Source organism: Ochotona curzoniae, unplaced genomic scaffold (genome assembly GCF_017591425.1).
Source record: "Ochotona curzoniae isolate NIBS_2020 unplaced genomic scaffold, NIBS_Ocur_1.0 contig_4064, whole genome shotgun sequence".
In the NCBI taxonomy this organism is placed as follows: domain Eukaryota; kingdom Metazoa; phylum Chordata; class Mammalia; order Lagomorpha; family Ochotonidae; genus Ochotona; species Ochotona curzoniae.
The window spans coordinates 6,040,403-6,065,225 of NW_024466107.1; the positions used below are offsets into that span (position 1 = coordinate 6,040,403).

General features: G+C 44.0%; 1 protein-coding gene across 1 annotated transcript; it reads right to left on the bottom strand.

Annotated features, from left to right (window-relative positions):
• Window positions 1-5,685: 5,685 nt before the first annotated feature.
• LOC121158975 (olfactory receptor 1F12) lies at window positions 5,686-6,639 on the bottom strand. Its single transcript, XM_040983959.1, has one exon. It carries the CDS (start codon window positions 6,637-6,639, stop codon window positions 5,686-5,688), a length of 954 nt encoding a protein of 317 aa, XP_040839893.1.
• Window positions 6,640-24,823: the final 18,184 nt, after the last annotated feature.

Sequence of the window (24,823 nt, forward strand, 5' to 3'; positions counted from 1 at the left end):
CTTTTGACAATATTTGCTGTGTGTGCATTTTTATAATGAAAACTAAAATACTATATTACAAAAAAAATAAGCAAAGAGAATGACTCCAGGTAGACTGGCAGATGGTTGACATTCTCTGAGTGAGGGTGTAACAACAAGACTCAAGCAGTCACTACAGCTTGCTGTCACACCTCCTAACAACACCTATATTACTGGTTATTATCTTTAAGCTCTGGCACTGTTAACTCCCTGAGCCAAGAACTGGCCTGGACTGGGCCTTCCTCTCTTCTCCTTTCAACTGGAATGATTCTAGCATTGCCAGTCTTTCCTATTCTCTTGCTTACTCTTTCTTAGGGGGTCTCCTTGGTTATTCTTCATGAATTACTTTTGAAAGATCAGCTTCACCAGATATTAGTTATCTTGGTCTATGGCCTCTTTTATTTTCTGATTACTGTGCATGTCTACAACCTTAAGTTGGCTTCTTACCCATATTCTCATCTGTCATTTTGCAAAAAGAATTTTTAAATTAAAAACAATAAAAAAAATTAAGAATCTGAGAGCAAGAGATGGTTGGTGGGGTGGATGGATAGATAGGCAGGTCGATCCTATCTTGTGGGTCCTGTCTGGTAGATCCTGTCTGGTAGATCTTGTCTGGTACTACCAATCCCTGATTCATGTCAAAGCCAAGAACTAGGAACTGAAGATAATTCTGCAATACTGGTGACAGGAACACAATTCCTGAGCTTCCCAGGGTCTTCAATAGATAGCGGTTTCTTAACTGCATTTACAAAATTTATTTATTTATTTACTATTTGAAAGGAAGAGTTACAGAAGGAAAGAGAAGCGCACGCACACACACAGAGAGAGAGAGAGAGAGAGAGAGAGAGAGAGAGAGAGACTTCTATCCAGTTTTCACTCCTCATACTGCTGCAATGACCAGAAGCTGGAACCACCAGCTTCTTTTGGGCCTCCCATTTGTGTTCAAGAGCCCAAGACATAGAGCCATCCTCTGATGATTTCCCAGGTACATTAGCAGGGAACCAAGTCAGAAGTGGAGCTTCCTTACATACAACAGTGGATGCCTAACCCCAGCCAGTAGAACCCTGAGTTATCTCCTTATGTTTACCATTATTATTATCAACACTATGAGGATTCACATATAGTATTTTTTGTAGACCTAGTTTCCTCTCTCTTTGATTTGAGGTAAACCACAAATTATTTCCAAAAGTGGCTGTAGGATTTTACAGTCCCAAACAGCGATCAATGTAGTCATTTTTTTTAAGATTTATTTTATTATTTTTTTTATTGGAAAGGTGGATATACAGAGAGGAGAGACAGAGAGGAAGATCTTCCGTCAGATGATTCTCTCCCCAAGTGAGCTCAATGGCCGATGCTACGCCGATCCGAAGCCAGGAGCCTCTTCCGGGTCTCCCACGCGGGTGCAGGGTCCCAAAGCTCTGGGCCGTCCTCAACTGCTTTCCCAGGCCACAGGCAGGGAGCTGGAAGGGAAGCGGGGCTGCCGGGATTAGAACCGGCGCCCATATGGGATCCCGGGCGTGCAAGGCGAGGACCTTAACCACTGCGCCATCGTGCCGGGCCCTAGTCATTTGTTTTTATACTTTCTTGAAGCTATTATTTATAGTACAACGACTTCAAATAAAGTTGTAATTCAGCTAATGATTGGTTTAAAAAAAGAAGTGGAACATTTTCATATGGGATGCTGGTGCTACAAGAGGAGGGTTAACCTGTTATGCCACAGCACCAGCTCCTCTCAATTACTTTTTAAACATCATATCTTGGAGAAATTTTCCTTAATTTTATTAACTTATCATTAAACCTTTTTTTACTTCTTTCAGAGGAAGGAAAAGAAGAGAGACAAAGAGACACACAGAGAATGCACTCACTGATGTCTACAGGTTCAATGCCCAGATGATGATGGAGAACCAGGACACAGTCCCGATCAGCAATCATAAATGCTTCCCAGGCTCAGCGTTAGTAGAAAGCTGCAGGGGCTGGTACTAGGGCTCAACAGGGTAGCCTGTCATCTGCAGTACTGGCAACCCATATAGGTTACCAGTTAGAGTTTAGTCCCAGTTGCCGCACTCTGATCCAACTCTCTACTAATCACCTGGGAAATTAGTAGCAGAATATTACCCAAGTTCTTAGGCCTCTGTATGCACATGGGAGATAAGGATGGAGCTCCTGGTTCCTGAGTTTGGCCTGGTCCAGCCTCAATCAGTGAAGGAGCAAACCAGTGCATGGAAATGAGTGCACTCTGTCTCTCCCCTTCTCTCTCTCTAACTTTGCTTTAAAATAAATAAATCATTCAGAAGTAGGAAGCTAGAATAGGGAGCTGGAGATGGGTATTGAATCCTGGTACTTTAAAATAAGACATGGTACTCTTAAGCAACACTTTGCCAAATTCCTAAATCTCCACTGTATGCATATTTTTTAAAAAGAATTTCCTTGTGCTTGGGAATAGGATGAGGATGTCTGTTCTATGAAGCCAATGATACATAGTTCTCAATTTGAATCAAAGATGAGAGTGAAAAGATACAGAAGCAGGGCAAACTTTGGTTGTAGCTAGCATTTGCAGCAATGTTCAGTTTGTGGCTCAGCAGGGGCAGCAGGTCAGCCCAGGTGTGCAGCGGTCATATCAGGCAGCATGACAGGGCAGCTGCTATGCCCAGTGCTCAGTGACAGTGAGTTTGGTCAACTGGTAAGGTGGTTCATGTATGTGGTGGCTAAGGTCTCATTGGAGACCCCTGAGGATGATGCACTGTCTCTTTTGAGAATTCAGTTCTCTCCTTCCCTTTTTCTCTCTCTCTCGCTACCAATTGGTAGATGACATGACATTATCGAACAGATTTTTACCAAGCTAAAGACAGTTTTGGTGGTGTGACTTAAAATGTGGGTTCTGTGGTACAAGGGAATGCATCTCCTCGGGGCTCTGGGCATTGTTATGGGTCCTTTAAATCTCCAAAACAAGTCATACTTTCCATGTAGGTGTGGATTCCCTCTCATGCAGGCAGCATCAACTACAGATTTTTAAGTGTTAAAATGGTGGCTGCTAATTATTTGTAGAGCTGCACAAAGACTGGTGTAAATGTGAGTAAGACAAATATCCTGCCTTTCACACCAGAGAATAAAACCAACCTAGGCAATGAATTGAATGTGATCATAACATGTGTATGAAGACAAAACATTAGGGTGAGAAATCAACACTCAGGTTGATTTACACATTGACTCACACACCCCATGTGTCTTCCTACCAACAAATATTCCTCTCGTGTTGTGAATAGCCCTACCAGTCCTACAGGAAAGTCACCCATGTTTCAGACCCAGCTCAAGTTCTCTTTACCTTGCAGCTCTTCTTAACCTAGGAAGCTCTCACTAGCATGTTTTCTTCTGCTGTCATGGCAGAGCTGTATTTTGAGCCTTTTGTTACTTTGCAATTTTCTCTTGTGTGACATTATTCTCACCTGCTCCTGTCCACTTGAGGAAGACAGTCTGGGATATGTTCCACCTTGTACTTACTGTGGTATATTTGCTCATTAATCTGGACCAAGTGTGATATCACAAAGATACATTCAAATCGATGTGTTTATTTAAGAATTACAGAGAGAGAGAGAGAGAGATGTTATACACTGATTCACTTCCAAATGATTGCAATGATCAAGGCTTGATCAGGCTGTGACCAGGAGCCTGGAATTCCATCTAGTCTCTTACGTGGGTCCATGCATTCATAAATTTTGGGCATCTACTACTACTGCTTTCTCAGGTGCATTAGCACAGAGCTGGATCGAAAGCATGGGAACAAGTCCGACATTCATCAACAGACGTGTGGAGAAAGGAACTGGTAGCACTACTCCGTGGAATACTACACAGCCATATAGAGAATGAAATCTTATCACTTGCCAAAAAAAAAAAAAAAGTTCCCAAGTGGAGACCATTCTGCTTAGGGAGATAAGTCAGTGTCAACAGGATGTATATCATATGTTCTCTTTAATGTAAGACAACTTCAAAGCACAAAACATATAGGCAACCAAGTATATACATCTATTCTCATAGATGAACTGTAGAGTAGAACTGAAACACCAATAAATAAAGATAAGATGCAGTACACATCTTTATTCCTAAATAAATGTAAGACTGCCAATGACAATATTAAATACACCTTGGCAGTATGATGCTCCAGCACTCACCGGCGCTTGTGAGAACCAGGGTATGTGTAGGACAGGCTAGGTTAGGGCTCTGCCCCTACTTAGCCATGTGTGAACTGTGTTTTGGTATGGATCAGGCTTGTCTGGGCTGAAACACCCAACAGCAAGAACCAGAATGGGCGAAAGCCAGTCAAGAAATTCACTGTTTCTGCCAAGACAGGAGATGGTCCAAGTAGGGATGGTCCATGGTAGAAGTGTGCAGAAGAAAACTGTCATGGAAAATATGGACCCACTGGTAGGCAAAAATCTAGTACTGGAAGAGGTTCTGGTGGAGGTTACTGTGGGTCACTCTGACTAGGCTGCAGCTCCTACTAGTGTCCGTGGGGGATGAGTGTGTGGTGGGCAGGATCAGACAGGACTGCAACACGCTTTGATTCATGTAAAAGATAGGGGAGGAAACAGAACTGACATAGCATTTGCAACCACCACCATATGTGTAAGCAATTGGGGCAAGTGACTGTGCTGGACCCTGTGCTGGTGAGCACACACAGAATCAGGTCTGGGATCACCTCAGATGAAGTTTCTATGGGGATTCCCCCAACTGAATTGCTGGATTTAGAATCCCAACCATAGAGAGAATTGCAGGTTCCATGGTCTGATCGTGGAGCTGCGTGGGTCAGAGCTGGGCCTCCTCAGTGGCTTAGATGGAGCAGGGGACAGCATATCCAGGTGCACATGGAGGATATGGCAGTACATCGGAGTCTGTGGAGGACATCTGGTACCATAACAAAGGATGGAGGACAGAACAAATGGATCAGCTACCCCAGCCAAGTGTTGGTAGTAAGTCTCCTGGGCAAACAGAGATTCTAAAGTGCACTGTGTCAATCAGTGGATTCTGTAGAGATTTCATCCTGTTTGGAGTTGCAAGATCATCAGTGATTCAAAATAGTTGCACTATAGAAATCTCAAGAGCAGGACCCTCAGAGCATGCGCCATATCAGGGGCCCTGGGGTGGTGTGAGGTGGCTGCCTTCCATCCTGGGGTGCAGGGGCATTTGGGAGGCTGCGTGTGGCTTCTCTTTTTATCTCCCCCTTCCCCCAGATACAGGAAGGAATAAAAAAGCACATGGAAATTGTGATCTCACCCACCTTCCTGTAGCTCTTGTACCTAATCAACTATGTAAAATCAACAATAAAAATTTTAAATAAATGAGTAAAATAAAATAAAGAAAAAATAAAGCAGAAGAGCCAGGACTCAAAGTGGTGCCCATATACAGTGTTGATGTTAAATGTAGTGGTTTATCTTGTTGTGCCATAGTACCATCTACTCCAATGCTAATTTCATGTTTTAATTGTGACTTTTGGGACTTTGTAGATAGATATCTGTCTATATCAATATTATCTTAGGAAGTTAAACCTCATCCCTAGAGTTCTTACCAAGCTAGAACAGTGACAAGATTAGTTAGGTATCCAAGAGCAACTTGCAATTGTGATGGTACCGAAAATGGCGATCTCACTGGGATTTGCCTCCTGTTGAACTCCTCTCATCTAGTTCTCCATTGTTGGGAGATTTTGTTCAGGCCTAGGATCTTCTTCAAAGCCCCCTTCAGTTCATTGTTTCTTAGACTATAAACGAAGGGATTCAACACAGGGACCAGGATCATGAAAATGACTGCTGCGACTGAGCTCTCTTCATTTGAGTGGCTGGGAGAGGAGCACATGTAGACCCCTGTGATTGCTCCATAGAAGATGATGACCAAACAAAGGTGAGATCCGCAGGTGGAGAACGCTTTGCACTTTCCCTGGGCAGAAGGGATTTTCATCACAGCAAAGACAATAAGACTATAGGACGCCAGAATGCACACGGAAGGGACCACGAAGATCAGCCCCACCGCAGCCAGCACCATCCACTGATTCAGACTGGTGTCAGAGCAGGAGAGAAGCAGTAGAGCGTTGGCATCGCAGAAGAAATGATGGATGACATTGTCAGAGCAGAAGTGCAGCTGGGCCATCAGAAGCGTGTGCAAGAGAGGGTTCAGGGTAGCAGCGACCCAAGGCAGAGCCACCAGAGAAGCACAGAGGTGCCTGGTCATCCTGGAGGCATAATGCAGAGGGTGACAGATGGCCACGTAGCGGTCATACGCCATCACTGTGAGCAGAAAAGTGTCCATGTTGGCAAACATCATACAGAAATACATCTGAGCCAGGCAGCCCGCATAGGAGATGGACTGGGTCTGGGTCTCAATGTTAAAGAGCATCTTGGGGACAGTGGCAGAAGGCAGACAAAGGTCTACCAGCGACAGATTGGCCAGGAAGAAATACATAGGTGTTTGAAGGCGGGGGTCTGAGAGGATGGCCAGCAGGATGAGTGAGTTTCCAAAAAGCCCCAAGACGTACACAAACAGGAAGAACACAAAGAGGAGCCTCTGGTGCTCTGGCAGACTCGAGAAGCCCAGGAGGAGAAATTCCAAGACGGTGGTTTGGTTTTTGCTATCCATCCCTTGGATGTATCTGCGTGCAGACCCACAGAAAGATTTTAGCCTTTACAAAACATTGCCTTCACTCAGTGCTCCCCCTTCAGATCACCCTCCATCCTCATCGATGCCCTCTCTCAATCTTGACTTAGCCCTGCACAGCCCTCCTAGCTCTTCACCGCACCCTAGGTCTCCATGGCAGCTGGATGCCTCACCCTTGGTGGAGAGATGGTTTTCCCATTTGTGGTGCTAACACCAACTCTGGCAGGTTCTGCACCTGTGTGTCAGCTGTGGGTTGTAACACTGCCATGACTCTCACATCCTATATAGCTTCATCAACTCTCAACAACAATTGTGATAAACTTCTAACTGTTCTTCCTTCTTATAGTTTTATGTTTTGCATTCATGCCTTTATACTTCCTTAAATTTTTTCCTTCTAAGATCTGGCATTGTGCTCAGCAGGTTAAAGCGGAAACTCCAATACTGGCATTCCAACTTCCTGCTAATGTACTTGAGTTCTTCCCAGCTAAGCAGTATATTTGTGAAATCAGAAGCTCTTGTGAGGTAGAATGAATTGCACACAAAAGCTGAGAGAGCTCTTCCCATTGTCTTGTCTCTAAGTTGAAGAAACAGATTCTGGAGTGAACACCAAAGGAGGTGAGAGGACTGTTGGGCCATGTTTCATTAATTGACTAGTAAAGTGGAAAGCTGAAGCACCTGGGACATGCTACAAAACCCAGAATGGCTTTAGCATTTTGCATCTCAGAGAACAGAGCATAGGTGAGGCTATTCTGGAAATTCCCAGAAATAGCTAAAGTGCCTTCCCAATGGCTGCAGGATGTGAAGCAGTAGAGAAAGTGAGAGCCTCCTGCCCACAATCACTCTTGCATCAGTCTGCAGGTTGCCACAGTTTGAGAAGACGCAGCTTGGAGATGTGTTGCAGATCCTGCCACAAAGTTGGCACACAGGACTATGAGTTGAATAAGTAGCTGTCTAATGGCTATGGAGAACGTGAGAGACAGGCTTTGGGCTCTGGGCTATCAGGTGAGGTGCATGGAGGGGAGGGCGTGGTGTGAGCTTTGCAGCAAGCAGGAGAAACTGAAACCTCAGAGTTCTTCCTGCAAGGTTTCATCTGGAGGTAGGTGCTGCCTACTTGCACATCCATCTCGTATTGGCACAGCAGAATCTCTACTTTATCAAAAGCTGTAACTTCCTCTTAGAGGAGTATATGCTGGAATATGCTGGAAGGGGGGGGGCGGGATTTTCAGTAATTTACAGAGCACACAAAGAAGGAGAATTGGCATGTGGAAGTACCTGTGATGCCAAGTCACGGACATTGAGTAAAGTCTGTGCACCCAGGTGGTGGTGGTGATGGGTGGCTGTAGATAGATGACATTATCTCTCTGTATACTTTCTGTAAGTTAACATATTTTAGCTGTGGGAAATGTGATCAAACATGGGCATATATTAAATCAATCAAGGGATTTGTATAACTGGGTAAAAATCATATTGATTTCACCCAAAGTGTAAAGAGTTACATTTATTAAATTTTCTGGACTACCCGAGAATGTTCACAGTTTGCTGATTCTTACAACCATCTTCTAAAAACGTATACCATGTTTCCTTACTACCTACATGCACAACAGAGTTAGGAGTGGATTAATATTCTTTGATTTCAATTCTAGCCCATGTTCCACTAAGCTTTCAAGCCTTCAGAGGGTAGGGACCGGTCGAACAATCAGCTCATACACTCTGTATGTGGCTGTTGGACATCTGCTGCATGTTAGCCAGTGTTTGGAGCCTAAACTTATCTTATTTTCAGAAATAAAACAAAATAATGACAAAACACTTTTTCCATATTTTTCTAACCCTTCTCACTGTATATGGTACTTACCAGGTGCTCTTCTGAGGACCTCCTGGACAGGGATGTTAGCTTGCTCATCTCACTCCGAGGTGACAGGGAGTGTAAGATAATGAAAATGTTGGCCTTACGTCAGGGTGTGCAAGGATGCGAGGAGGGATGCTCCTCAGACGGTTATCTGGCCCATTGAGGGCTACAGCGACCCAAGGCTTCTCACCGAGGGGATTCACAGCTTCTCAGTAGCTCCTGGGACACCTCCTTGATGAGCTCTCTCAGCTCCTGAAATGATTACTTCAACTCCACTGTGGATTACTCAACTGCAATCATAGGGTAATAGTGCACCCAGCATACAGCTCTTCAGGGAGAGCTGGCGGTGTGAAGACCTAGATCCTGTTCATAGGTTCCCAGGAGGGATCGGAACAAACCATTCCTCTTCAGTTCCAATGGCTAGCTCCCAAACATCAGGTAATCTTCTCCAATGTGCACCGAGTCTTACTTAGAATATCTGCTAAAGATGGTATTTGTCTTCTCTACCTAAAGCACTCTGTTAGCAACCCCATCCTTGGCCTGACAGTTGCCTATCTGGTTAATGTTACCTAAGCTCTGAGGAATAAGATTTTGTCAAAGAAAGTAAGACAGTGGGCACATGAACAGAATTCTCTGATCTCACCATATTCTCCTTCCCACTGAAGTTTTCAACCTAATACAATAGAAAAATGCCTTGCCTCAATTAAGAGTTCAGCTAAGTCTGAGCAGCAGCGCGGATTTCTGGGTTTCCCAGCTATATGGCTGTGGCTGGGGAAAACCCACACTATGGCAGGCTTCCACCTGGGAATCATAGCTCCCCATTTACCACTGCTAGGTGGGGGATGATCTTGGGCTTGTGGGTGGCCAACTAATGCCCGGCTTTGCTTTCTGTTCACCCAGTGGTGAGCTCTGGCATCTTAGGGGTATGGAATTACTGCTTAGGGACATCCGTAGATAAGGCCACTGTACATGTAGATAAGGAATGAATCCTGAGGGACATCCAATGACAGGACCACTATACTTTCAAGTATCTGAGGAGACTGAGACATGGTGGTTTGGAGGGGAGAGAACTAAAGATCTTTATGGGTCAGACTGATGCACCAGCCCACACGGAAATCCTGGATTGGGCTTGTCAGCATGGATCATGGCTGACTACCACACGCCAGTGCACAAGCAAGCTATGGCTGCAGGCCTGTCTGGCAGGGCTAGAATCCATTACCTAACAGTAAGTATTGGATAAGGGGGTAGGCCACATTAGACTGGGCCATGACATCAACCAGCACACAAGAGAATCAGGTCTGGGGGTGGATTCTGTGGGAGATATGTGGGCCCAACCCTATAGAACTACAGGTCCTACTTGTTAACTTGAGTGTTGGGATGGTGATGGACTGAGCTAGGTGTGATGATGAAACTCACCAATGTTCACTGGCACTGGGCTGAGAATAAGCAGGGCATGTCCAGGCTGTAGCACCCACATGAGCACCCTAAAATAGGGTGTATGGCAGGCCAGGCCACACCAGCTCATACAAAGGCCAAGACAGATGGGGCAGTCCATGTTGGGTAAGGGCCAAGCACCCACTGGTGTGCATGAGATCTGGGTCTGGGAATGGCCCGAGTGGTGGGAACTTGGGAAACACTCCTAGTGGGTCATAGCTCCTGCTGATGAGCACGTAGTCCAGGCCTGGATGTTGGACAGGCTGGGCAGGATAGCTCCATCTGTCAGCAACTAGGCTTCAATGACCATTGACATATATGAGAGCTGAATTGGATGTGCGACAGACTGGATCAGTTTGCAATATACAATGGAAACCAGGACAAGAAACAAGCCCTGGTGGAGATTATTGTGGGTGGCTCTGACTAAACTACAACTCCCACTGGTTTGTGTGGGGACCAAGTGTGCAGTGGGCAGGATCAGGCTGGATTGCAACAGCCATTAGTTTGTGTAAAAGACAGGGCAATTGCAACTAACAGTGTGTGTGAAGGCAGATTGAGGTGATAGACTGTGCTGGACTCTGTATTGGCATACACACACAAGAATCAGGTCTGGGATCACCTCAGATGAAGTTTCTTTGGGAAGTCCCCCAAATGAACTGCTGGACTCAGAATTCCATCCATGGAGGAAATTGCAGTTTCCATGGTCTGACCATGGGATACATGTGTCAGAGCTGGGCTTCCTCAGTGTCTCCGAGTAGTGGACAGAATATCCAGATGCAAATGGAGGATATGGCAGTACACTGGAGCCTGCAGAGGATACCTGGTACCATAACAGAGGATGGAGGACAGAAAAAATTGATCAACTACCCCAGCCATGTATTGGCAGTGAATACATGGGTAAACAGAGACTCGAAGGTGGACTATGCCAACCAGGGAGTCTGGAAAGATTTCTTCGTGATTGAAGTGGAAAGATTGGCAGCAATACAGAACTTTTGAACTGTCAAAAACCACTTGAGTGGGACCCTCTGAGCATGCCCCACATTTGGGACCCTAGGATGGTTGAGAGCCTGGGTGTGGTTTCTCTCCCTTATGTTTTTCTTCTTCTTCTTCTTTTTAAGATTTATTTATTTTTATTGGAAAGGCAGATATACAGAGAGGAGGAGAGACAGAGATGATTTATCTTCTGTTAGATGATTTACTCCCCAAGTGACTGCAATGGCTGGTGCTGCGCCTATCTGAAGCCAGGAGCCAGGAACATCCTCCAGATCTCCCATTTGGGTGCAGGGTCCCAAGGATTTGGGCTGTCCTTGACTGCTTTCCCAGGCCACAAGCAGGGAGCTGGATGAGAAGTGGGGCAGCCGGATTAGAACTGGCGACCATATGAGATCTGGGTGTGTACAAGGCGAGGGTTTAACTACTACGCTATCACACCAGGCCCTCTCCCTTATTTTATTTCCCTTTACCTTTTCCCTCCCCTAGATACAGGAATAAGAAAAGAGAACATGAAAGCAATGGTCTCACTCACTTTTCTCTAGCTCTTGACCCTAATCAAATATGTAAAAATTACCAAAAATAAAATGTATACAAGTATAAAAAGGTTTAATTAATATTCAGCTTGGGGATACTATCCAAGAGTTTTGGGATTTTCTATTCCAGGATGTATATTTGCATGGGAAATTGAAAATGGCCAATATATGATGTTGCTATGACATATGATCCCAGTGGCATGGCATGTGAAATATTAGCTAGTTTGTGTATGTGTGTGTTTTGCATAACAGGTTACCCCAAAGCTAAGTGGTTTAAAATGCCAACCATTTATCATACAACTGTGTGAATTATGAATGTGGCTAGCTTTTGTTTTTATTGGATGATCAGACATTTCTTTGGTTAGCTGCTAGACCAATTTAAAGCTGACTTTATAGGATGGCTATAGATGGGATGGCCTATGTGTACATAATAATCCAGGCTTGCCCCCATGGGAGGGAGAGAAGAAAGAGAAAGAAAAGAGAGAAAGGGAGGAAGAGAGAGAAAAGGCCTTCAAGATACAGGCTTGAATATCATCTGTCAATTCCATTGGATTCTGTTGGTCATTGGAAATCCAAGACTGAGGCAGTTAAAACTTTGACATTTAATGGCAAGGAATCCCAAGCCACATGGCAAGGGATCTGACTTCAAGGAGGAAGGCAGAATCTTGGCTATTCTTGAAAGCAGCAATAGTATCTTTTCCAGTTCCTCTTAACGATCTGCTCAGGGAAAAACGTGTGCTTCTGGTCCCTGTAACCTCAGGCTCTGTTAAAAGTCGCACCCTGATTCTATGGAGGATAATGGTTCCGTCAAGGCTGGCTATGAGGGCTTCGCTGAACTCAAAGTTGTGATGGACACTGGGAAGCCTTGTGCTCCTCAGGCTGGTAGACCAGCAGAGAGAGAAGAGGATGACTCACTACCATGCAGAACTGGGATTACTGGCACACGTGGGTTGGGAAAGAGTGTATCAGGAATCCAGGGGTTGCATGTAGAGTTGCAGCAGTTGCAACGCTGTGAAAGTGAGGCAAGTAAAGTCCCCTTGAAGATAAGCACCTTGCTGGAGAGGCACCAGGCTAACCAAAGTGCTGAATGAATGTAAGTGAAACGTGCCTTGAAAGAGATTCTATGATAGCTTGGACAGGAAGAAGTTTCAGGATTGCCAATGTGGATCAATTCAGAAACCTCTGTGCTTTGCTTAGGATTATTGGGAGTTCATGTTTTTCTTTTTCTTCTTTTTAAAAATATCTTGCGTGCAAGTCAGAATTACAGGGAAAGAGAGAGGGAGAGAGGGAAACACACACAGAGAGAAAGATCTGGTTTACTTTCCAAATGCTGTTTTACTCCCCAAATGTCTGCCATGGCCAGTCAAAGCAAAGAGCCAGGAGTTTCTATCAGGTCTCCTACTTGCGTGTAGGGGTCCAAGACCTTGGAACATCCTCTACTGTTTTCTCAGGCCACAAATAATGAGTTGGATCAGAAGTGTAGCAGTCAGTTGGTTTGCGTGGAAGACAGGGCTGGAAACAGAACTGACCCAGCAATTGCAAAGACCAGCATGTGCATAAGCTGATTGGGGCGACGGAAGGTGCCGGACCCTGTACTGGCAAGCACACACAAGAATCAGGTCTAGGATCACCTCAGATGAAGTTTCTTTGGAGATCCCTCCAACAGAACTGCTGATCTCAGATGGGTTTCTGAAGAGACTATGTCAGCCAGTGGATTCTGAATAGATTTCATCATGCTTGGAATGGCTAGATTGGCAGCAATTTAGAACTGTTGAACTATCACAACTGCTAAAGCGAGACCTTCGGAGCATGCCCACATCGGGGACTTGGGATGGGTGGGAGGCTGGGTGGGGCTTCTCCGTTTGTTTCACCCCAACCCCAGATGCAGGGGAAAAATGATATTACTGTAGAAACAACGGTCTTATCCACTTTCCTGTAGCGCTTGACCCTTTGTACCCTAATCCACTATGTAAGATTATAAAAAAAAATTAGAAAAATGAAAAAAAATAAAGCTTTAAAAAAAGTAGAGCATTCAGAATGCAAACTAATGCCCATATGGGATGCCAACACCACAGATAGAAGATCAGCCTGCTATACCATGACGCTGGCTCCCACATTTTTCTTTTTTAATTTCAGTCAATGCCTCTATGATTTATTCCGTGAACCCTGTCTTCATGTAGGTGTAACTTGGCCGTGCCTCAGCTTGCACTCTGATGCTTCCATTTGGAGGGTATCCCCAGAACCAGTTTAATCTCACACATTCACCGGTTGAGGTGTACAACAGTGAATAGTACAGGGAGTAAAAATTCGATCAGCAGGAGAGGGGAGCTGATAGGCAGATTCTTTCACATATTTTAGGAGGACATGCATGAGTGCTCAGTGACTTTATTCTCGTTGCAGACAGAGTAATGTAGCCTGTGTAAGGCCAATCCCCCCTTCTCTACTTCTGTTCTTGTACTCCAGATGCTGTGCTGTAATCTCCATTGCCTCAAGTTCAGCTTCTCTTGAGAAAATCTAGGCAAAGGGCTCTGGATCTACACAACAATGCTGACTACGATTATCACAGGCTTCTTTTTGGAGGAGATTGCGTCAACAGAAGGTGTAGAGAAAGAAGAGAACGTAAGATCAACATTTGAGTCATTCAGTATCTAATGACTGGGTAGTTGAGGGATGGTACTCAATACCAAGGTAGAAAAATGTGAATTTTGACTGATGAATTGTGGACCAACAGAAAAGGAGAATCTCCAAGGAGATACATCTTCTGTAGGGATAGGGAGATGCTACACTTGTACGTTTTATCTCCAGAGGCTTTACTGATTCATCACAAGGAATGTGATAAAACAGCCCCTGTCCCGCCCCACCCCAAGTGTTTCTGGTAGTGAACAACTCTTCTGAACCATATGAGAACGTTCTGTCCTTCGTGACAAGGCTTGGCTCTCAAGAGAAATTTGAGCCTAACCTATTGGTGTTTTGTCAGCGTAACTGAAGGAAGGTAAAAACCCATGCCCAGTTCTTCTCACTCTCCTTCAAGGGTAGAAAGCAAACCAAGGAGCGCTAGTGCAGTTCATCATCCAGGACTCGGGCCAAGACCTGAGAACGGACGCTGCTTCCCCTCCCAACCAGAGTGCATCAAGGCTGGCTCCACACCAACAATTACAAGGCATACTAATAGGCAAAAGCATAGATGGGAGAGATTGGGTATAGGCAATATATGGCAGAGATGATGGAGTCACCAGACTGTGAACAAAAGTAAATAATATACGCTTAATAGATTCTAAGGGCTTTAAGACGTTATGAAAGGGTATGTGGGTATGGTCAGCAGAGAGATGGGATTTCTAAGAATTGGAAATTCTTTCTGTAACAGAAGCACAGGGTTTTTCTGATGGAGTTGCTAGTGCAGAACCCACAAGCTTGAGGAAATGCCACTAGGAACCTCCAAACTGAGAGGCAGAGAGAAACAACATCGAATAAATGAGACAGAATATCTAAGAATTATGGAACAACTATAAATGGCTTTAATGTATGCATGATGGTTATACAAAGAAGAGTGGCAAAGAGAGGAAGGAACACAGGAATATTTGACGCAATAATGGTTGAGAATTTCTCTAAATAACATCATGCTGGGAACCACAGATCCAGGAAGCACAGTGAACTCCAAAAGTACAAACACCAAAACAAACAAAAAACTCTAAACCCAGGTGAGCCATATTCAAACCGCGGAGGACCAAAGACAGAGAACAATCTGAGAAAAATTAGAAGGAAACACTAACTATAGGGAAACAAAGATATTTCTTCCGATGCCTCGTCAGGAACCATGCAAATGAAGTGTAGAATTCTGTAACTTTCAAAATTATCCTCCAAAGTGAATGAAAAATTAAAACTTTCTAGGTCAAACATATACTGAGGGAATTTTTAGCCAGTGGCCTTGCCTTGCTAGGCATGTAAAAAGTAGAAGGAGATTGATATAGGACACAAACTTAGCCCTATACGAAGAAATGAAGAGTGAACGCAAGCTTTTATTTTTCTTATCCGTGAAGTAAAGATGATTTTCCTAAATACAACAATAGCAGCAATATAATCTATTATCTAACACTGTGTCTAAGTAGACTGAATGACAGCAGTGATACAGGGACAGGAAGGAGGAACCGGAAATATTAGCTAATATCAGCTACTTGCATTACCTGTGAAGTGATAATTATTTTGAAAATGAATTTGGACATCAGGGAATTGATATCATAGCTCTAAGGCAATCGATAAAAAACTGAAAAATACAAAATTTTAAAAATCAGGATTGATATGTTAAGAAAGGAGAAACGATAGAATCTGCAATGCTACTGAGAAATGACAAATAGCAGAACAAGAGTAGGAGACAAGTATGAAACGAATGGCAATGAACAGAAAACAGATCACATAGACATTAATAAAACTGTATTAATCACTCTGAACACCAGTTGTCTGAATATACCAATTAAAAGATAAAGATCAGGAAAGTTAATCCCAAATAAGACCCAGCTATATGTGGTCTAAAAGAAATCCACTGTAACCATAAAGGCACTTGAAATTACAAAAGGAATGAGGATACATTTTGCCAAGACCAACCAAAGGAAAGTTGCAGTAACTCTTTTGACTTCAAACAGACTTCAACAAAACTTATCAGGGCTAATGAAGGGGCATTATATAATGATAAAGACACTTATCATTATATAAATGGGCATGTAACTAGTATCCAATTATTAAAATATGTAAGGGATAAAAACTTGTAAACATCCAAGGAGAAGTAGAGTCTACAATGCAGTTGGGAAATTCAACGCCCTTTATTCACTGGATGTTGGATGCCCAGCTTTCTCATGGATAGATCCTGAAGTCAGAAAACCAATACAGATATCACAGAGTTCAATGCAACTGCCAACAAGTACATACTTGATCTCTGCAGACGCTTCATCCACACAGCAGGCTGTACATTCTTTTCCAATTCGTGTGGAACATTAACCTTGAACACATGCTAGGCTGTGAAACACACTTCCACAAAGCAAAAAATCACACAATGTCCTCAAAGAATGTGTATTAGAAATCAATTACACAATGGTACTTTGAAAGTCTTCCAATACCTGCAGATTACTAAGTAAATGACACCTGAATCAAAAAAGATATCGCAGTTGAATTTTAAAATATGCTTGAACTAAAATCAAAATATGTGGGATGATAAGAGCAGGGCTCAGTGGGGAAATTTATGAACTGAATGCATTTTTAGAAAGAAGAAAGATTAAAAACTTCAGCAGCAAAGTTACAGCTTAAATAACTGGAAAAAGAACAAATTAAATCCAAAGTCAGACATAGAGAAGAAATCATAAATATCAGAGCAGAAATTAATGAAACTGAAAACAGGACACCAGTAGATAAAATCAGTGAAACGAAGAGCTGATTCTTTGAAAAGACTGATATAATCTGTGTGCCTCTAGACGGGCTGAGTAAGACAAAAGGATGGTTGACAGAAGTCATGACATCTCACAGTGGATTTCTCTCTTGTTGGGAGAACTGACCGGGAAGCTCTATTCTCTCTTTAAGAAGTTTACAACCCGGTCCAGTTGTAAACCACTGGAAACTCCCACGTGGCAGATGTGTGGAGTGAGTAGTCTTGGAGTTGGTCTGAGCTTCATCTTGATAGTCATCCAAGATCCCTCCGAAGGGATAAGTAGCTTATACAGTTGCAAGTTAGATTTTTTTTTGTTATGTATTTTTTTTTTCCTTTCTTGTTTTTGAAGCACTTCCTTCAATGCATCCTGACAGTCTTTTTTTTTTTCTTAACCATTCTGATATAAATTTTTTTTATGGTATTTGGTCACAGGGTTTTGTTTTTGTGATGGAGGAACTGATAGATCATTATGGGTGCAAACACTGCAATGTATCCAGTTGCATCCGTGAGGAGCCTTTTAAACCCACGAGTGCTAAACGTTTTTGAGCATCAATGTTTGCTGGATACTGTGGGAAACACTAGAAATTTTAAAAATATATCTTTGCCTGACTGAAGAACCTGAGTGTTTTCTCCTGTGACTTTTAACCTTTTGGATTTCATCTTTAAAAAAAAAAAAATCTGCTCGTTGTGTTTGCCTCTTTCTTGACAGCATTGCTTGTTTTATTATTGTTGAGTTTCTGGAATCTTTGTAGATGCTGGATGTTAGTCCCTATCTGTCATGCCGTGTGCAAAGATTTTCTCCTATTCTGTTGGTTGTCTCCTCACTTAATTGAATTCTTAGCTTGATGTAGTCCCATTTGTTTATTTTTGCTTTAACTGTATGTTCTTTTGGTGTTTTTTCTTACTTTTTTAAAAAAGATTTATTTATTTATTTTATTTGAAATGCAGATTTTACAGAGGAGGAGAATCAGAGAGAGAGAGAGAGAATGAGAATCCTTCACCCACTGGTTCATTCCCCAAATGACTGCAATGTAATCAGCTAATCTGAAACCAGGAGCTTCTCTGGGGCTCCCACATGAATGCAGGGGTCCAAAGCCCGGGGCTATCTTTTGCTGTTTCTCTAACTCATATGCAGGGAGCTGGGTAGGAAGTGGAGCAGCTGGGATACCAGCTATGGTCAATATGGGATGCCAGTACTTACTTGTAAAGGATTAGCTTGCAATGCTAATGCAGTGACCTCAGTGGTGTCTCTTCTATGTTGTGTTTTGCAGAGTGTTCGCTATGTTTTCTTCTAGTAATTTGATGGTGTTTGCATGCAGGTTTGGATCCCTGCTCCATATAGAGCTGGTTTTTTGGTTTTTGTTTGCTTGATTGCTTAATGCAGAGTCATTTCCAATGGAAAGGAACCCACAATATCGCTAAGGCTTCCATTCTTGGTGCCCAGGGGATTAGTTGATCCTTTATTTAAGATTAGAGGAACCAAGGATGGCATTGCAGCAGGGAATTCAGCTGCTGCCTGTGACATCAGCCCCCAATAGCAGAGCACTGGTTCAAGTCTCAACTCTCTGCTTCCAATCCAGCTTCTTGCTAATATGCCTGGGAGGACAACAGGAGATGGAACGAGTACCTGGTCTCCATCACCCATGTGGGAGATCAGGATGGAATTTCTGGCTCCTGGCTGCAACCTGGCCCAGCCTAAGCTGAAACCAAAGAGCTTTTACCGGGTTTTCCACATGGGTACAGGGGCCCAAGAACTCTATCCATCTTCTCACTGCCTTCCCAGGTCATCAAAAAGGATCTGGATCAGAAGTGGAGCAGCTGTGATTAGAACTGGTGCACATACAATGCCAACACTGCAAGAGGATTAGCTTGCTATACCGAGGTGCTTTTGCAGCCTGTTGAAGAATGAGCCAAAAGATGGAAAATTTCTCTTTCTTTTTCATTATGCATCTCCCTCTCTCTGTTATTCTGCCTTTGAAATAAGTATGTTTTTAAAATGTAGCTGCCAATGCCCTAGTGGCTAAAGTCCTCACCTTGAATGTGCTGGGGTCCCATATGGGCACCGGTTCTAATCCCAGCAGTGGCACTTCCCATACAGTTCCCTGCTTGTGGGCTGGGAAAACTTGAGGACAGCCCAAAACCTTGGGACCCTGCACTCACGTGGGAGACCCGGAAGAGGCTCCAGATTGGCTCAGCTCCAACTGTTGCAGCCGCTTGGGAAGTGAATCAACGGACAGAAGATCTTCCTCTCTGTCTCTCCTAGTCTCTATGTATCTGACTTTGGAATAAAAATCTTAAAAAAAAAAAAAATGTAGCTGCCACTGTTCCTGCCAGGAAGTAGACTAAGTCAGCCTGGGCCAAGGACCCATCAGTGTATGTGAGATCTGCCATGGAGAGGAGACCTGATAGGAGACCTGATAGAGGACCTTGGGGAACCCCTTTGTCAGGGTGCAATCTCTGCAGGTGAGCACAAGAAGCAAAGAGTAGCCCAGAGCAGCCCAGAGCAGCCTAAGTACCTGCCAGCCTACGTGTAGCTCAAGTATGGAAACAGGTGGCTAGGCTAGTAACACTCAAGGGCAGATGTGAGAACCAAGATGGAGTGCAGAACAGGCTGGGTCTGACCACAACACCAGCCAATACATACTAGGGCTGTGACTGGAGTCTGACTGTACTGGGTTGGGTGGCAGCTCCAGCCAGCATGAGTTGGAATGGGGCACGCCTGATTGGGACAGGCTAAAGCACCCACCAGCAAATGCTGAGGTGAGACAGGCAATGCCAGACTGAGTCACAGCATCCACAAGCACATGCAAGACCAGGACACGGGGTGATCTTGGTAGGGGAGTAGTGAGGACTCTACTGGTGGGCCACTGCTCATGCTGGTGAGTGTGATAACTGGAACTGGGGGCAGACTAGGCTGGGCAGGGCTGCAACACCTGTTGACCTACATGTCAACCAAGTTGGGGGAGAGCTAGATTGAGCTACTGATTATATCCACTGGGACAGACATGAGCCAGAATAAGGGCAGGCACGTTGGGCTTTGCCTCAGGATCAGCTGGCAAATACTGGGACTGGGGTCAAGTCCTGTTGAGCTAGACTGCAAAACCACCTAGAGAGGGCAATATCCGGGGCAGCAAGTAGGTCCAGTGGGGAGGGTGTGAGTTCCTCTCTGGTGGGCTGCAATTCCCACTGGTGAGCATGAGAACCAGAACTGGGGGCAGGGCTGGCTGGACAGTGGCATCCACTGGCATGAGTATGGCTGGAGGGTAGAGTTGGTTGGTTTGAGTTAGGCTTCAATGCCCAGTGATGTATGACCACTGCACTGCCCATGCTGGCAGGCACAGGAACCAGAGCTGGGGGACCAGTCCAGTAGGGGTTAATATGGGTTCCTCTGATTGGGCTGAGCTCCCCCTGCGGTGTGTGGGGGCTGAGCATGTTCCTGGTAGGGCTGGGTCTGGCTGCAGCACCCGTTGGGTTGCTGAGGATGGAGGGCAGAACAAACTGGTCAACTACTCTAATGAAGTTTCACAGCAAACTTCAAACCAATGGAGACTCAGAGGTGGACTATGACCGTCATTTGACCTTGGAAGGATTTCCTCATCCTTGGAGTAGTGATATTGGCAGCATCTCAGAACTATTGAAACCAAATGAGCAGAACCTTCAGAAAATGCTCCACAATAGGCACCCTGGGGTGACACTGGATGACAGTTCCCCATCCCCTGAGATGGCAACAGATGGGAGACTGGACCGGTTTTTCCTCTTGTATCTCCCTTTCCCCATATACAGGAAGAAGAAAAGAAAATGTGGGGCCCAGAGCAATACTCTAGCGGTTAAAATCCTCACCTAGAATGTGCCAGGATCCCATATGGGTACCGGTTCTAGTTCTGGCAACCCCGCTTTCCCATCCAGCTCCTTGCTTGTGCCCTGCAAAAGCAGTCCAGGACAGCCCAAAGCCTTGGGACCCTGAACCCGCGTGGGAGACCCAGAAAAAGCTCCTGGCTACTGGCTTCCGATTGGCTCAGTTCCAGCCGTTGTAACCACTTGGGGAATGAACCATCAAATGGAAGATCTTCCTTTCTGTCTTCCCTTCTCTCTGTGTATCTGCCTTTCCAATTAAAAAAATAATTTAAAGAAGAAAAAGAAAATGTGTAAATAATGGTCTCACTCACTATTCCAGATCAACTGTGTAAATATCATTTTTTAAAAAATGTAGCTGCCAATAGGAAAACCTCATTATGGTTGGATTCCAAACCCCTGGAAAGATAATGCTGTGCCAAGTATTCTTCTTCATTTAAAAAGAAATATTTGAGCCCTGGCACAAGAGCATAGTGGTTAAAGTCCTCACCTTGCATGCACTGGGATCCCCTATGGGCGCCAGTTCTGATACCGGCAGCCCCGCTTCCCATCCAGCTCCCTGCTTGTGGCCTGGGAAGGCAGTCGAGGATGGCCCAGAGCCTTGGGACCCTGCACCTGCGTGGGAGACCCAGAAGAAGCTCCTGGATCCTGGCTTCGGATCGGCATAGCATCGGCTGTTGCGCTCACTTGGGGAGTGAATCAACTGACGGAAGATCTTCCTCTCTGTGTCTCCTCCTCTCTGTATATCTGACTTTGCAATAAAAATAAAATAAATCTTTTAAAAATGCACTTCCTGAATGAAACGATAAGTTAAGTTAGTGAGGTTAGAAGCTTATTTTCTGAACAGGAAAAGCTAAGCAGTGAGAGGCGTCTGAGGCACGATAGCCCCCCTCTTAGAAATGATTTTTGTTTATTTGCTTGCTTGCTTGCTTGCTTGTTGCAGTTTCAGCTATCTGTGGTCAATCAGGTCTGAAATAATTCAGTGGGAAATTCCACAAACAAAGAGTTCATAAGTTTCAAACAGCACACTATTCTGAGCAGCGTGATGAGACTGCCCGCTACCCTGCTCCTTCCTGCCTGGACAGGAATCACTCTGGTGTCCAGCATGCCCACACTGGATGTGCTGCCATCCACCGGTGATTCAATATCCCCACCTCAGTTACTGAGCTTTAATATCTCAGTGTTTGTGGTCAAATAATCCTTCTTTCACTTAATTACGGTCCTGAAATACGAAAGTAGGGACGCTGACAATTGAGACATGCCCAGTAGCAGTCATGAAGAGGTGACAGTTCTCAACTTTTCACCTCACCAATTACAAAAGTTGTGGGCTCACTGCATGGAAAATGCTTAGTTACAGTAGGAAAAAAAAGTCTTAAATTTGTGGGTGGGAGGCATGAGCAGATTGTCAACAACATATGATACCCGAAGTCCCTGATCCTAAAGGAAGACTTCAGCAAGGAGATCCCTAGAGTGACTTGCTGCTAGAGCGGGATGGTTACACAGAATCAGAAAGAGACTTAGATTGAAAGCTGCCAAAGTTACCGGAGAGGCTGTAGCTGCCAATAAAGAGACTACTGCACATTTCTGGCAGTGTTGTGTGAGTTGATTATTGAGTAAAGACCGTGAGTAAGGCTAGCTACTATCCAGGGACTGGCACTGTGGTGCACTGGCTTAAGCTGCCAATTCTAACACCAGCGTCTCATACCAGAAAACCAGTTGTAGTCCTTGCTGCACCACTTGTGGATCTACCCCCTTGCCAATGTGCTTGGGGAGGCAGTGGAAAATGACATCCCTGTTACACACACGGAAGACTCAGACACAGTTCCTGGCTCCCACTTTCGGGGAGTGAACCAGCAGGTGGAAGATTCCCCTCTCTCTCTCCAACTCCATCCTTCTAGCCCATTACTCTGTCTTTCAAGTAAATGATTAAAGATTTAAAGGATTATCATTCAAAGCACTGCTTCAATTATGGTGAACCTGGGGTGTTCTGAAAGTGCCCAATAAACTCTACACTCACAGATGTGTAAGAAGGGACCAGGGGACGTAAAACCTGAGCGTCCAAGTGTGCTCTGGTATAATGAGTGTTGTACTACTGGAAGACGTACAATTAAGCCTGATACAGGGTACAGAGCTGAGAGCGAACACAGGCTCTCTCTGCCTGTTCTGGTAACGCAGCAGAAAGCTGGGGTGGTTCTTCTAATGCTGCTTCCCAGACATGAAAAACACAAATTTGGAGGAGGAAAGGCTGGATCTGAAAGTCTTGTTTACTATGGACAATGCACTTGGACATGATTTAGTTTTCTGTGAGACTGTCTGTGTCCAGGTTGCATTGCTTCAGTCCTGTACCTGGGGTTGGTCCTGTCTGTGGTTTCCAGTTTCCACTGGAGGTCTGGGAGTACAACTCCCATCGGTAAAGAAATACCACTCCCTGAAGCTTTTATGTCCCCCAAATGATGATGTTATCAATCGAGCTAACCATTATGAGTTAAAAGAAAATTTGAATAGATGGGTATTAAAATAACAAAGCCTTCTGTATTACGCTAAAAATAATAGGGAATCACTCAAAATTATTCAGTGTAAGTAGAGACAAAGTCATTATGGAACTCAAAAGTTCACTAATCAATGCTCATTATTTTGTAATCATGTAAATAAATAGTTGTTCTTTTTTCACTGTATTACCAGACTAATGCTTTAACATTTCTTGAGATTATATATGAAATAAATGTACAAAGAAAAGAATTCAATAAACCTTCATTGACTTTACCAGAGAATGATTTAATTCTGTTGCTTACTTTGTTTCCTAAGTACCCTTTAGTACCTGCTATGTTGCCTGTACACCCTGAAGTGCTTGGGCATCTGCACCCACATGGAAAACCTTGAAGAAGCTCCTGGCTTCGGTCTGAACCAGCCCTGTCCATTGCAGCTATTTGGGGAGTGAGTCAGCCGATGAAATCTGCTTCAATCTCCCAGTCTCTTTCTTCTGCAATTACCTTTGTAAGAAACAAAATATTTAAAGCAAATTCTCTAGCTAATGAAAATTTAAAAAAAATTTTTTTTCTAAATTGAGGGATTTTATTATATGCATAGACCTACAAATATACACTGACTAGCCTCTTCAGTAACACTGCAGTTTTTCATGTAAACTGAGTACTCAGCAGTCGAATTTTTAATTGAAAATTACCACTCTACTTTTTTCCTGAAGAACTGGCCACTGGATATCCACATGGTACCCCAAAGAGGAGATAATCTCTTCAAATCACATCTTGGCCTTTTGGCTAACATCAAATGGAGAGAGTGAGACCCTAGGATCGTTACAGAAATAGTCTTTGATTGAGAGTTTCCAAGTAAAGTTTAGGAAAGATTTAATTCTAGCCTGGTTAAAGATTGCTAATATGAAAAAACACCTTAGCATGTAGCAGTTCAATTTAATGTAAACAAAAAAAAAGTAACTTAAATTCAGTAGAATGGTAACTTAAACTTAGTATCAAAGGAAAAAAATCGTAATAATATGATTATCAAGTGTTATGTTATTCCATTACTTTCTGATTTATTCAAATATGCTTAGATGTAACTCAAGTGCAGCATATAGACATTACTGGATATTGTTAAGTTTGGTAACTTGTCACAAAGTGCATTCCATGTAGAAACAGCAACCAACTCATGCATCAGAACAGCTTCTCTTCCATCTGTCCTTCCAATCCCCACACCGCGGAGGAAAGATTCTTCTCACATCCTTCACCACAGGTTAGTTTTACCTGGTTTTGTCTTTATGTAAGGGAAGCATGCAGTGATGCCCGGTTTGTGTCCGGCTTCTTTATCTTGGCATTGTGTTTGTTGGAACCTTCCACGTTGCCATGGAAGGCTTATTTATTCTCATCACTGTGCAACATTTTAATACACACCAAATTCATCCTTGGCTTATCCATAAGAAAGTCTTGGTTCCATGAGAACAGAGATTGCTCTTTGCTCCAATTCTAGTATAGTGAGTATCCAGAATAGTGCCTGGTAGAGTCTGGGTGCTGTAGGGTGCAGCTAACAACAGGTTTTGGTGGCCCTGTGGTCTCGGGTGCACTAGCTTTGGGCCAGAAGCCCTGA

Bases quoted from the DNA above. Each gene is read 5' to 3' on its own strand.
- LOC121158975 (XM_040983959.1), bottom strand. From the start codon at position 6,639: ATGGATAGCAAAAACCAAACCACCGTCTTGGAATTTCTCCTCCTGGGC.